This window comes from Salvelinus fontinalis, chromosome 24 (assembly GCF_029448725.1).
Source record: "Salvelinus fontinalis isolate EN_2023a chromosome 24, ASM2944872v1, whole genome shotgun sequence".
Classification (NCBI taxonomy): domain Eukaryota; kingdom Metazoa; phylum Chordata; class Actinopteri; order Salmoniformes; family Salmonidae; genus Salvelinus; species Salvelinus fontinalis.
The window spans coordinates 22,662,115-22,674,723 of NC_074688.1; the positions used below are offsets into that span (position 1 = coordinate 22,662,115).

The window sequence follows — 12,609 nt, forward strand, 5'->3', positions numbered from 1 at the left end:
GGTTGCAACATGGGTGCGAATGTGTGAACATAACCTATATACTGAAATCCACTGATGAAATAGTTGACAAGGCTCCTTTTTGTTTGCCAATAGCAAATATCTTTCTTCTAATAAATCATCCACAACATAGTACACATACTTTTGTTTCTTTGTTGGGAGTAGAAGAGCGATTGAAACCTGATCTCTGATGTAGGCCTACTAGGACAGTTGAGGGCACTAGGATTAGAATAATTTAAGGAATCATTGAATTTGCCTGCGAGTACGCGCCCAGCCTGGTTTTGCGCGCTCACAGCGTCGGGTGCAGAGCATAGGAGTCTACGGTTTCAGTGCTATGGTCTCTTTTTTAGGACATGTTCATCGACGAATCCCTGACTTTTTACACATTTTTACTCAAGCAGTGCGAACTGGGCTTCGTAGTGCGATGCTGAAAAATCAAAGTCATTGCTGTCGAAACCCTCAATAGTGGTGAACTGCGCGGCACACTGCGACTCGGAAAAGATAGAGGAGACGCATGGTGGTTTGTACTGCGGTTACAGGTATGTTTAAAAGACCATCTCAAAGTGTTACTATCGTCGCCATAGGCTACTTGTGATGTGGTGTGTATTGGTTTTAGGTGAGTGAGAAAGTTAGGGTGTGAATGAATGTTGTGGCTTTTGAAGGTTATGAGATAAGTATGTTGTATGTAATGACATGCTAACTACATAGAGATCATATTAAAATACTAGAGGGGTTATAAACCCTCAAAGTTTCATATTGGAGCGAAAATGGCAGCCATCTTGGTTAGGGAGAAATCCCCCCAAAAGTCTAATTGGAATGAATGGCATAGGTGATGCATTTTCTGTGTTTACTTATCCAGGAAAATAAAAGTGAGCCATTTGATGTATCATCAATTGTGTAATGTAATTATAGTCAACCTAAAATATTGTCATGTAATTATAAATACAGGGTCGTTCCATGTCATTTTAGCAAGCCATGACACCCACCATCTCAGATTGTAAATGTATTATGTGAAAAATTGCGGTGGAAATGCCTTTATGCGGAGATATTGATATAATAACCATCATATCGAAGTTAACTTGGAGTCGCGTGAAATTGATGTGGTCCTCCCTCTACAACTCGAGAAACCATGCAGATAATTAGACTACAGATGAAATAAGTTATGAACTTCACAGGGTGGTGAAAGCTTTCATCTAGTTGTCAGAACCTGGTAATATCAGGATGTGGGATGAGACATAAACCTAACAAATTCGATTACTAATTTCTCTGAACAGGAGAAAAAACATCACCAATTTCACTGGGAATATATTACATGAAGAAACAATAATTCAAGCCGCAGCTCCATACTACTTGTCAGACACAGAGAACTCATACTATAACGCTTTTGACCATTCCTTTGGATTCCTCAGGTTTAACCCATTGTTAGAAAAACGTTTGGTCCAAATCAGATGTTGGGTATTGTATTTACAGTTGAAGTCGGAAGTTAAAGTCAAGAGTCATTAAAACTTGTTTTTCAACCACTCCACAAATTTCTTGTTAACAAACTATAGGTTTGGTAAGTTGATTAGGACATCTACTTTGTGCATGACACAAGTAATTTTGCAACAATTGTTTACAGACAGATTATTTAATTTATAATTCACTGTATCACAATTCCAGTGGGTCAGAAGTTTACATACACTAAGTTGACTGTGCCTTTAAACAGCTTGGAAAATTCCAGAAAAGGATGTCATGACTTTAGAAGCTATTGATAGGCTAATTAACATAATTTGAGTCAATTGGAGGTGTAGCTGTGGATGTATTTCAAGGCCTCTTTGAAGGCCAGCATCCCGGAGTCACCTCTTCACTGTTGAGGTTGAGACTACTATTTAATGAAGCTGCCAGTTGAGGACTTGTGAGACGTTTGTTTCTCAAAACTAGACACTCTAATGTACTTGTCCTCTTGCTCAGTTGTGCACCGGGGCCTCCCACTCCTCTTTCTATTCTGGTTAGAGACAGTTTGCGCTGCTCTGTGAAGGGAGTAGTACACAGCATTGTACGAGATCTTCAGTTTCTTGGCAGATTCTCACATGGAATAGCCATCATTTCTCAGAACAAGAATAGACTGACGAGTTTCAGAAGAAAGTTTGTTGTTTCTGGCCATTTTGAGCCTGTAATCGAACCTACAAATGCTGATGCTCCAGATACTCAACTAGTCTAATGAAAGCCAGTTTTATTGCTTCTTTAATCCACACAACAGTTTTCAGCTGTGCTATCATAATTGCAAAAGGGTTTTCTAATGATCAATTAGCTCATCCAAGTTTATAATTTTAAAAGGCTACCACCACATGCCATTGGAACACAGGAGTGATGGTTGCTGATAATGTGCCTCTGTACGCCTATGTAGATATTCCATTGAAAATCAGTAGTTTCCAGCAACAAAAGTAATTTACAACATTAACCATGTTTACACTGTATTTCTGATCAATTTTATGTTATTTTAATGGACAAAAAAAGTGCTTTCCTTTCAAAAACAAGGACATTTCCAAGTGACCCCAAACTTTTGAAAAGTAGTGTATATGAGCATATATATCATATAAATGGATCAGATATTCACTCACTGTGGAAGGTCAAAGGTGACTATAGTCTGTGTGCAAGCGTGTTAATGATCAGGGTTAGGGGATAGGAGACTATGCCACAGCTGTATCTCTCATGAGTAAAACCATATTGAAGATAAGCCTATATTGAAAATGACTCCACAGGCAGGCTCATTCGAAAAGGGTAGAGGTATTGGGAGTTATATTAAAGGACCCCCCAGAGGAAGTTTCCACCGCTATTTAGATGTAATTTCCTGTCCTAGAGAGGAAATGCACGTTTAGGTTCCACCCCCAAAGAATGGAGAAGGCTACTTGTACATATTCGTGAATTGGGTATGGGAATCTCCACCTGGAGTTGATAAACATCAACAAATAAGGGACTGACAGCTGTCAGTGTAGCTAGCTAGCATGCTAACCTTAGCTAGCTGGAAACCACTGGTCTGTCTTATTATATTTATTTCATTTAACCTTTATTTAACTAGGTAAGTCAGTTAAGAACAAATTCTTATGTACAAGGACGGCCTTTCAAAAGGCCTCCTGCAGGGGCTGGGATAAAAAATATAGGACAAAACACACATCACGACATAGAGACAACACACATAAAGAGAGACCTAAGACAACAACATAGCATGGAAGCAACATGTGACAGCACAGCATGGTGGCAACACAAAACATGGTTCAAACATTATTGGGCACAGACAAAGGCAAGAAGGCAGAGAGAACAATATGTCATGCTAAGCAGCCACAACTGTCAGTAAGAGTATCCATGATTGACTCTTTGAATGAAGAGATGGAGATAACTGTCCAGTTTGAATGTTTTTTTTTTGCAGCTCGTTCCAGTCGCTAGCTGCAGCGAACTGAAAAGAGGAGCAACCCAGGGATGACCAGTTTACGGAGGGGTATAGAGTGCAGTGATGTGTCCTATAAGGAGCATTGGTGGCAAATCTGATGGCCGAATGGTAAAGTACATCTAGCCGCTCGAGAGCACCCTTACCTGCCGATCTATAAATTACGTCTCTGTAATCTAGCATGGGTAGGATGGTCATCTGAAGCAGGGTTAGTTTGGCAGCTGGGGTGAAAGAGGAGTGATTACGATAGAGGAAACAGAGTCTAGATTTAACTTTAGCCTGCAGCTTTGATATGTGCTGAGAGAAGGACAGTGTACCGTCTAGCCATACTCCCAAGTACTTGTATGAGGTGAGTACCACAAGCTCTAAACCCTCAGAGGTAGTAATCACACCTGTGGGGACGGCATTCTTCTTAGCAAACCACATGACCTTTGTTTTGGAGGTGTTCAGAACAAGGTTAAGGGCAGAGAAAGCTTGTTGGACACTAAGAAAGCTTTGTTGTAGAGCGTTTAACACAACATCCGGGGAGGGGCCAGCTGAGTATAATACTGTATCATCTGCATATAAATGGATGATAGAGCTTCCTACTGCCTGAGTTATGTTGATGTAAATTGAGAAGTGGGGCCTAGGATCGAGTCTTGGGGTACTCCCTTGGTGATAGGCACTGACTGAGACAGCAGATATTCTGACTTTATACACTGCCTTCTTTGAGAGAGGTAGTTAACAAACCAGGCTAAAGACCCCTCAGAGACACCAATAGTCCTTAACTGGCCCACAAGAATGGAACGGCCTATCGTATCAACAGCTTTTGCCAAGTCCATAAAAATAGCAGCACAACATTGCTTAGAATCAAGGGCTGATTATTGACAAGTTTTTCCAACACTTTTGATAAACAGGGCAAAATAGAAATTGGCCTATAACTGTTAGGATCAGCTTGATCTCCCCTTTAATTAAAAGATGCAATGGGAACATCCCCAGAGAGGAGAGACTGGCTTGGCGATGATAGGGGCTGCAACCTTAAAGGATCTAAACCATCTGACCCAGATGTTTTTTTGGGGTCAAGTTTAAGGAGCTCCTTTAGGACCTCAGACTCAGTGACTGCCTGCAGGGAGAAATTTTGTAGCAGGGCAGGGGTAAAATAGGGAGGAGCATCGGGGCTAGTCACATTAGAAGGGCTGGGAGATGAGGAAATGTTGGATGGGCAATGAGGCACGGCTGAGTCAAATAGGAATCCTGACCTAATGAAGTGGTGATTTAAAAAGCTCAGCCATGTGCTCCTTGTCAGTAACAACCACATCATCAACATTAAGGGACATGGGCAGCTGTGAGGAGGAGGAGGGTTTATTCTACAGGTCTTTAACCGTTTCCAGAACATCTTGGGGTTAGACCCACAGAGCGAGAACTGCTCCTTAAAGTAACTAACTTTGGCCTTCCGGATAGCCTGAGTGCACTTATTTCTCACTTGCCTGAACGAGAGCCAGTCGGCCTGAGTATGCGTGTGCCAAGCCTTTCGCCAAATGCAATTCTTGAGGTGGAGTAACTCTGCCAGCATCTTTACCTTCGTTGTTTCCAAAGTTTTGGTATCTTCCATAAATTGTGGCCGCGAATCCGCCATCAAAATAGTTAGAGAAAATAAGATAAAGCTCCGGTAAAAGATGATGACTACTGATATGCGATTTTCTACATGTTAATGGACACTGTGCAACCTTCGGCTGCGGTACAGCAAAGCCAAGTCAGCCCGTGCTCATGGTTCTCACCGGGAAGTGAAATGGTAGGCTAGAATGTCTTTGCTCATTATCTGAATAGCAAACAAATCAAAAGCAGTGGAGCGTGTAGTGAAGCAAAACTTGGGGCGATGGGGGGGCTATCATATTACGTAATTTTAGAATTGATAAAATTGTCATATTTTTTAATATAGACTATCAAAATATGTTTTGAAAATTGACATCCAATGGATTATGATAATTTTCAGATAAAAGAAAGTGGAGGTGCTGAAACACGTTTGCACCCCATATTTTAATTTGCTCCATGGCTCAGGCAGCCAAGTGGACACAAGGCTGTTTGGCTCATCTCAGTCACGAAGAGGTATACAGCAGTTTCTGATTAATAAACATGGTGGGTGGTAAAATTCAAATAAAACCCAGCCATGAAACGAAACGTAGGCTGAATTTAGTTTGTCATATCATAGGAACAGACACTGCATTTCTTATTTCTTATTGTCGAGGAGCAACCTGCAAGTAAGCATTTCATTGGACTGTGTATACCATGTGTATCCCGTACATATGACTAATAAAACTTAACTTGATAGGAAAAGACACTGCATTCTCACGGATTTGCGTGAAGTGGGCAGTTCGGATTTGTCACTTCAAGCCCAAATACTGTATATCATACTTTGACTAAAACGATGACTTATTGACTTAAATCGCTGTGCTGCATCATGGGTAAGCTCTGGCCATCGTCTTTCAGCTCGAAAAAGTGTATTTCTACAGGTGTGGGCGTTTAAACGTTACTACCAGCACCAAACCTGTGTCAACTAAGCTTAAACAATTCCTCTCACATACCTAACTGATTAAATTTGAACAACATGCAAATAGGCTTACGGTCGGTCCTTTGTTGAATTGCTTTTCTCAATGGTAAGAAACTGTGTGTAAATAAATACATTTCCTGTATTTTTGGACACACTATAGTCTATGACCTTTATACTATATTTCTAATCCTCATTGTGTGTGTCTGGAATGGGACAAATAATGATTTATACAGCTATGAAATTCATCATGAGATGAAACATAATGAATCCCACTGTAGTAGATGTAAATCAGATTATAGAATCGTATGATTCTCCTCCCTGAGAAGAATAGCATTAATCAGGTTTTTAAGCCCATAAACACAATCACCACTGTACTGTATAGAGTATTGTGTTCATAGTACAGTATTGTGTTCATAGTACATAGTTTCATTTCCTCTTCCGGCTTCCTCATCAGTCGAGAAGAGGAGCAGCTCACAACCGGCAGGTTACCATAGCAACCCGAGGCCTTCTCCACTGCGTCTAACTTTATGACCGCATTCCAGAGCTCCGAATGAGAGTGCAAAGCTTTCCCCTCAACAGCCAGATGGAAACATACACTAGGGAGCGCCTCTATCAAAACCCATGGAGATGTTGTTGACGAATACAGTACTGCCTACACCCCTGTGTGTGTGTGTGAGCTCAGCTGTCTGGGTGGGGGCTGCTCAGTGACCCCAGAGAAACTGAACAACATAACAGTATGAGGTGAAACAACAGTCATTTCTCTCTTCCCAGCGGCTCCCTTAGATATATTACACCACATCTCTTAAAGCTTTTGGCCTACATGCATACAGCACAGCACTGTAGCAAATGCATTAGGTTAACATGTTAGTGTGCCTAATATGAAGCTTCAGAGGATCGTGTCATGAAATTCTTCTCTTAGAGATAATGTGTGGGCATCAATTCCTCACTCCAGCCCATGAATTGTATTACAGGTTTCATAAACGGCATGCAGAATTGCGTAGGCTGCCCTAGTTTTCCTGGAGTACCATTTAGGCCAGAGTCGTCAAAGCCAGATCAGAGCTGTTTCTGTCTCTAGGCAGCAGAAATGGAGAGCTTCCTTCAAGTGGTGAACAAGATGTCTTGTAGCTACCGCTACTGTACATTGCAGGATGATGATTTTACTATGACCAGTCTGGTATGACTGACAGATAAGCAGGGGAAAGATAATGTCCCAAATTACAGACTATTCCCCATATAGCGCACTACTTTTTGATCAGGACTCATAGGGCTCTGGTCAAAAGAAATGCGCTATGTAGGGCATAGGGTGCCATTTGGGACATTACCAATGCCTCACATTTGGTATGGGTTAATTTAACGTGGCAAAAAAATCTGTTCTCATTCAATTGAATTGCATTGCCATGTTATCGATATCCTAAATGAATGGATGTACCTTGTCATGTTGCCATAAGGCGGTGCAGAGTGTCTGCTACACAGAAATGTCCTGCACAGGATGTCCTTATCTGAGAAGAAACATTCTCCATTCTGAACAATCAAGGTCGGGCATGTTACATTTTAGAATGGAATAAATGCAATGCAGTGAAAAGTTACAGTGCTTTTGAAAAGGTTACTGGACAAACAAAGTTGGACCAAACATTCTGATGGTTGACAGATTGCCAGACTATACTGGATGGCAAAAACATTCTGTACATACAAACTAGTGTATTACTTTGTTCATCTTCAAAGTAATGTAGCCTATCCCTGGAGAGACTCAGGACACATTTGGGACTTCAGATAAATCGCTGCTTGTTTTTTGTGTCATCATGCTATCCTCTCAAATATTTGTTGTATTAATGTTTGATAGGATATCCTATAGAAAGGCTTCATCTGCCATTGGAGAGAGGTGAGAGTACAGTAGAATATAGTAGATCTGTGCGTGTGGAGTGGGTCTGATTTGGCCAGTGTCTCTGGCTGGTCACATTGTGCTGAGTCAGAGGGCTGTGTGGAACTCTGTCAGCAGTGAGCACCACTCTGTGGCTACGGGCCAATGGGCTGCCTCCCTCTGCCTGCTCTCTTGGGGAAATTGCTACCCTGTACTGTAATGGCTGGCCTGATGTATCTATCTACTACTCCTTACTCCAAACATCTCTATGGTCATCATTACAGCTTCTGATTGGAGAAGAGAAAACTCCTGCTTTACTACCTCGGTATTGATTGGCTGGGGAGTTTTAGTGCTGAGGTGTACAACTGAGGTACTTTGTGTGCACAATGCACATACTGTAGCACTCCAGGAGTAGGGTTGGTTGGTTACAACTGCACTGTGTTTGCCCAATATCTAAGATGTGAGTTCAGATCCCAGCACTGCCTTTCATGAGGCCTAGTTATGGAAAGATTAGAAGGCTGAGTTATGTGTTTGTTTCGCTCTGTCAGAGCATTCCTTTTATTTGTTGACAGGCTATAAAGACCTGTATTAGGGTTCGGAGACCTTGACACCAGAACTATGTCCTCATGGGGGCTGTCACAACACTCCCATGCTTGTGGGGATGGTTTCTGCCTCTCAGGATGGTGCCAAACATAGTCATAGACACATGTTGGCGGAAGGAGAGTCCCAAAGCTCCCATGTAGTGCTCCTCCTAGACCTGTATTAATTGTTTTGAAAATGGGTGTTCTCTAACTGTAATGTTTAAGAGGTCAGTATGTACTTTTTGTTATCCCTTCTGGGATAACTCATCATGAAGGGTTAGTTTCTGCCTCTAAGGACCATTCCAAACCCAGCCACACATTCAAGTCCCAATACTTCACCTGCAGTATGGATGGATTCCAGATTGTTTTAAAAAGAAATGTTTCAATATTACCTATTTTGAATTAAACAATTTGACGTGTAGGAAGTGTGTATTTACTTGTTCACTGAATGCCTGTCTTACTATAGACACATTAACCATTCATCTTTTAAAAGGCGTGAAATTATTCTAAACAGCGCAAGCTGCAGCTAAGAGTGGGTTAATGTCTGGCAGCTTCCCAGCTAAGGTTGACTCTCCTCTCCCCCTCATCTCTCTCTCTCCTCCATCTCGTCAGTCGACTGCTTCAGTAAGGCAGTATGATGGAGGCTGGCTATGGGGTTGCCGCGGTGATCGGGAATGCTGGCTCAGGACATCAGGGAGAACCAGGAAGTGGTGACGTCCTTGAGGGGTGAGTTACTCTCTCACACTCACGCTGCACTGTACCGTACTGCTGCTATGTCAGCTGACCAGGACTCTGCAGATATCACACCCAGAAATGTAAAGGAGACGTATACAGGATCAGTTGAGGATATGTGTGTGCTTGAGTGATTGTACGAGCATGTGTGTATATTATGTGTACGTGAGAGATTGACGGGGAGGAAGAGTGATGGAAAGAGAGGAATTCTAAAAGACATTAGTGATGGCTACAGTATTTCGATGACAGACAAATGATCTCTTCTCTATCTACTGTAAGTATGCTGGAAAACAACCAGGCCTTGATAGGATGGCTCTCATTTAATCACAGCTCTCCAGCAGATGAGATGAGCTCATTCTATCAGTGCCAGTGTTCTTGTCCTTTTTAGCAGATCTCAGGAACAGTGGTCTATGAGACTGTATCACTGCATCACTCAGTCTGTGTCTGAGCCCTGGAAGGAAGGACAAATCTAAGGCATCCACTCTTCTTCATTGTCCCTGAGAAAAGTTGGTCTGAAAGGACTTTTCTCCCTCTGCCTAGCACACTGACTCAGATTTCAGCTGCAGGTTTTGTGAGGCACTCCCTTGTGGGCGGATTGCATTCGTGACTTACTCAAAGGAAAGGCTTTGCTTACCCGAACATACACAAAAGCCATTATAGCTTTGTTTTGGTCCTACCAAGTGTGAGATGCTTCTTTTGTCAGGCTAAGTATGTTCTTTCCCGATGATGTGTTTACTGTATGTAGGCTAGGCTATACTCCTCTCTGGAGCTTTCTGTACCAGTCAGGAGCCATTTGAGACCGTGTGCAGTTATGTGCTATCACCAGAGTAACAAGGATGTAAATACCACAGGGTACATTATGTTTTCTGGGCCACTGGTGCAGTGTCATGATTTGAGCACCAGAAACATGATGTAAATATATTGGTCTCTCACTGGCTCCCTCTGGTGGCTTCTATGGAAAATTGTTTTTTTATTTAAAGTATTTCAATTGTAATGTATTTATGGATTCAGATTCTTCATATTTCTCTCCTTGTTTATCTCTGTCCTTCCCTCCCTCTCCCTGTGTAGGGCCATGTGTATTACACCAGATAAAGAAGAGACCCAGCATGATCCACACAAGAGCACTACTCCAACAGAGAAATCTCCAAAAGAGAGCACAACTGACATGGTACACTGTCTATAATCACTAGTTGAGGTCTGATACAAGCACTGTAACCTTGGAATAGCAGTCTCTGAACTCTACTACTATGTAGTCTTATATATATACTGCTAGTATGGGTTTCTTTTAAGTATTATTGAACCAGCAAATGTAAAGTGCTGACTGTCTTGTAATTGGTTTACATGTCAGGAATGTTGAGTATTGTATGTGTTGATTGGCAGATATTGTGTGTTGTTGATTGGCAGGTACAGAGTGATGAGGTCACAGAGCTTCCTGTTGAGCCTGAGCCCACCCTGCGTTCCTGCGTCAGCACAGCCAGCATGAAGGTCAAAAATGTGAAGAAGTAGGTGCTCCCGTCCCCACGGAAACGGTCTATTATGGGCTGTAAAATGGGCCTCTAAACCAGGGCAGTAAAATAAAGTGCAGTAAAATGATGGGCTGGGGCCTGGCAGAGACTGACTGGTCAACATTCTCTCTCTGCTGTCTCACTCTCACACTACCATCTCCCCCTTCTCTCTTTCTCTGCCCTCTTCCTCTGCTCTCCTTCTCTCTGCTCTCTCTCTCATGCTCACTCTCTCCTCACTCCTCTCCCTCTTAGCTCTTTCTGCCTCAGTGTAACAGCCAGTAGAATACTGATGAGGTGATGCTGTTGTATTTCAGGCTGACGTTCCCCAGAGGTCATTTTCCCAGGCTGGCTGAATGTGCCCACTTCCACTATGAGACCGTTGACTTTGGCACTGTGCAGGTGAGGCCCAGCCCGGAACTGAACACACATACATTCTATGGAGAACAGAAGTCATTTGTTGCTGGTATTTTGGTAATTGTGTCTTTGGCTCAAGTTCAGGTGTAGCTCAGTGGACATCATGGTGAATTGTTCCACAAAATACCTCATTCCCTTAATGGAAGAGAGAAGTCTGTCCTAATTATTTTAGATCATCCTGTCCCCGCCGACCCACATTCCATTCTCCAATTTCCCATATTTGGAAAAAATACAGATGGAATATAAATGATCTCATTCATTATGTACTTAAAGTGATACTTCGGGATACCCATAGACTTCCAGTCATTGCGTTAACGTTAGTTAGCATTGGCTCACAAAATTAAATCTAACTTCCTACGTAATGGACATGGCGACATAAAAATGGTATCCATTAGTTCATCTATCTCTGGGAAATTAGATAAAGGGCCTCATTGCCAAAATCCAGAAGTATCCCTTTAATTTTAATATAAAATTGGATACGTGATAAGGCAATAAGCAACATGAAATACAATATATCAGTATATTTAATATGTTGTTCATGAATATTTAATCCAGTGTGTGCATTGATCCACTAAGTAGCATTCATTCCTGTCCGATCAGCTCAGGTTAAACCTGCAATCCTCAGCACTTGTTGGATGAAGCTGATGGTATCAGCCAGAGAAATAGTGTGATTTTTCTGGGTACACAGCATTACTGTAGGAGCATCCACAGACGTCAGTACCACTGTAGTTGAGAGAGTGAACTGTAGCAGCTTTCAGATTCCAGGAGGTGGCAGGAGAGAGCAGTTATGTGCAGGGAGTTATGTTTAACACTGTAGAATGAAACAGAACATTTAACTGTATAAGATGTTATTTTGTTTGCTTAGCTTGCACCTGTGATATCATCCCATAGCCTCGTCAGGTGGTCATTTAGGATGGCCCTATTGGCCCATTGCTGACACTTTAACTATAGATTCATTGCCATTAGTCAGCACAGATTCCAGAGGGTTGAGAGTGAGAATTTGTTTTGCCTGTGGTGATAATTTGAATCAGTCAGGCGGAAGCGGCTGCTCACTCATTTGTGAAAGTGGCTGTTCATTGCCTGGATAATTCCTGTGTAATTCTGTGGGCTTGACAGCAGAGAGCAGTAGTCATCTACCCTTTTGCACACTGATGCTTTTACCAGTTTCTAAACCCAGAGGCCCAACATCGAGACTTCCGGGAACGCTTGCGAAGCAGACAAACCAGACCGGGGTTTGAGAATTCAATGAGAGAAGTGAAAAATTCTTCCCTTGGAGAAGCATTTTTTGCATATCGTCGTACTAAACCATCTTTGCTTTTACCGTTGAGAGTGCCTCACTGAAGTGCAATGTTCGTAGGGGGGTATAACATTACCTATTACATGTATGTGTGTGAGCTGATGCAAGCTCAAGCACAGTGCATTGTAACTATAGAATAGCTGACCTACTGTAGCTGTGGCAATTATGATACATTAGATGTGTGGCTGGGGCGTAGCTACTGAACAGAAGTGTCTGTCTGTGACCTTGAGATCTTCCTACAGGAGAAGATGAGCTGAGCTAGGAGAGCAATATC

General features: G+C 42.2%; 1 protein-coding gene across 4 annotated transcripts in view; it reads left to right on the plus strand.

Moving 5' to 3' along the window:
* Window positions 1-286: 286 nt before the first annotated feature.
* The window catches only part of LOC129822170 (rho GTPase-activating protein 32-like), a 29,495-nt gene continuing 17,172 nt past the window's right edge, over window positions 287-12,609 (plus strand). Inside the window, exons 1-6 of one of the 4 annotated variants that reach the window (XM_055880211.1) lie at window positions 288-536; window positions 3,404-3,532; window positions 9,000-9,113; window positions 10,188-10,287; window positions 10,524-10,621; window positions 10,939-11,023. In XM_055880211.1, the coding sequence (XP_055736186.1) occupies window positions 9,022-9,113; window positions 10,188-10,287; window positions 10,524-10,621; window positions 10,939-11,023 (375 nt within the window). In that variant the 5' untranslated portion in view covers window positions 288-536; window positions 3,404-3,532; window positions 9,000-9,021. Of the gene's footprint in view, window positions 537-3,403; window positions 3,533-8,999; window positions 9,114-9,149; window positions 9,394-10,187; window positions 10,288-10,523; window positions 10,622-10,938; window positions 11,024-12,609 lie in introns of those variants that run through there. The other 3 variants (XM_055880212.1, XM_055880210.1, XM_055880213.1) reach the window with 3 other exon arrangements.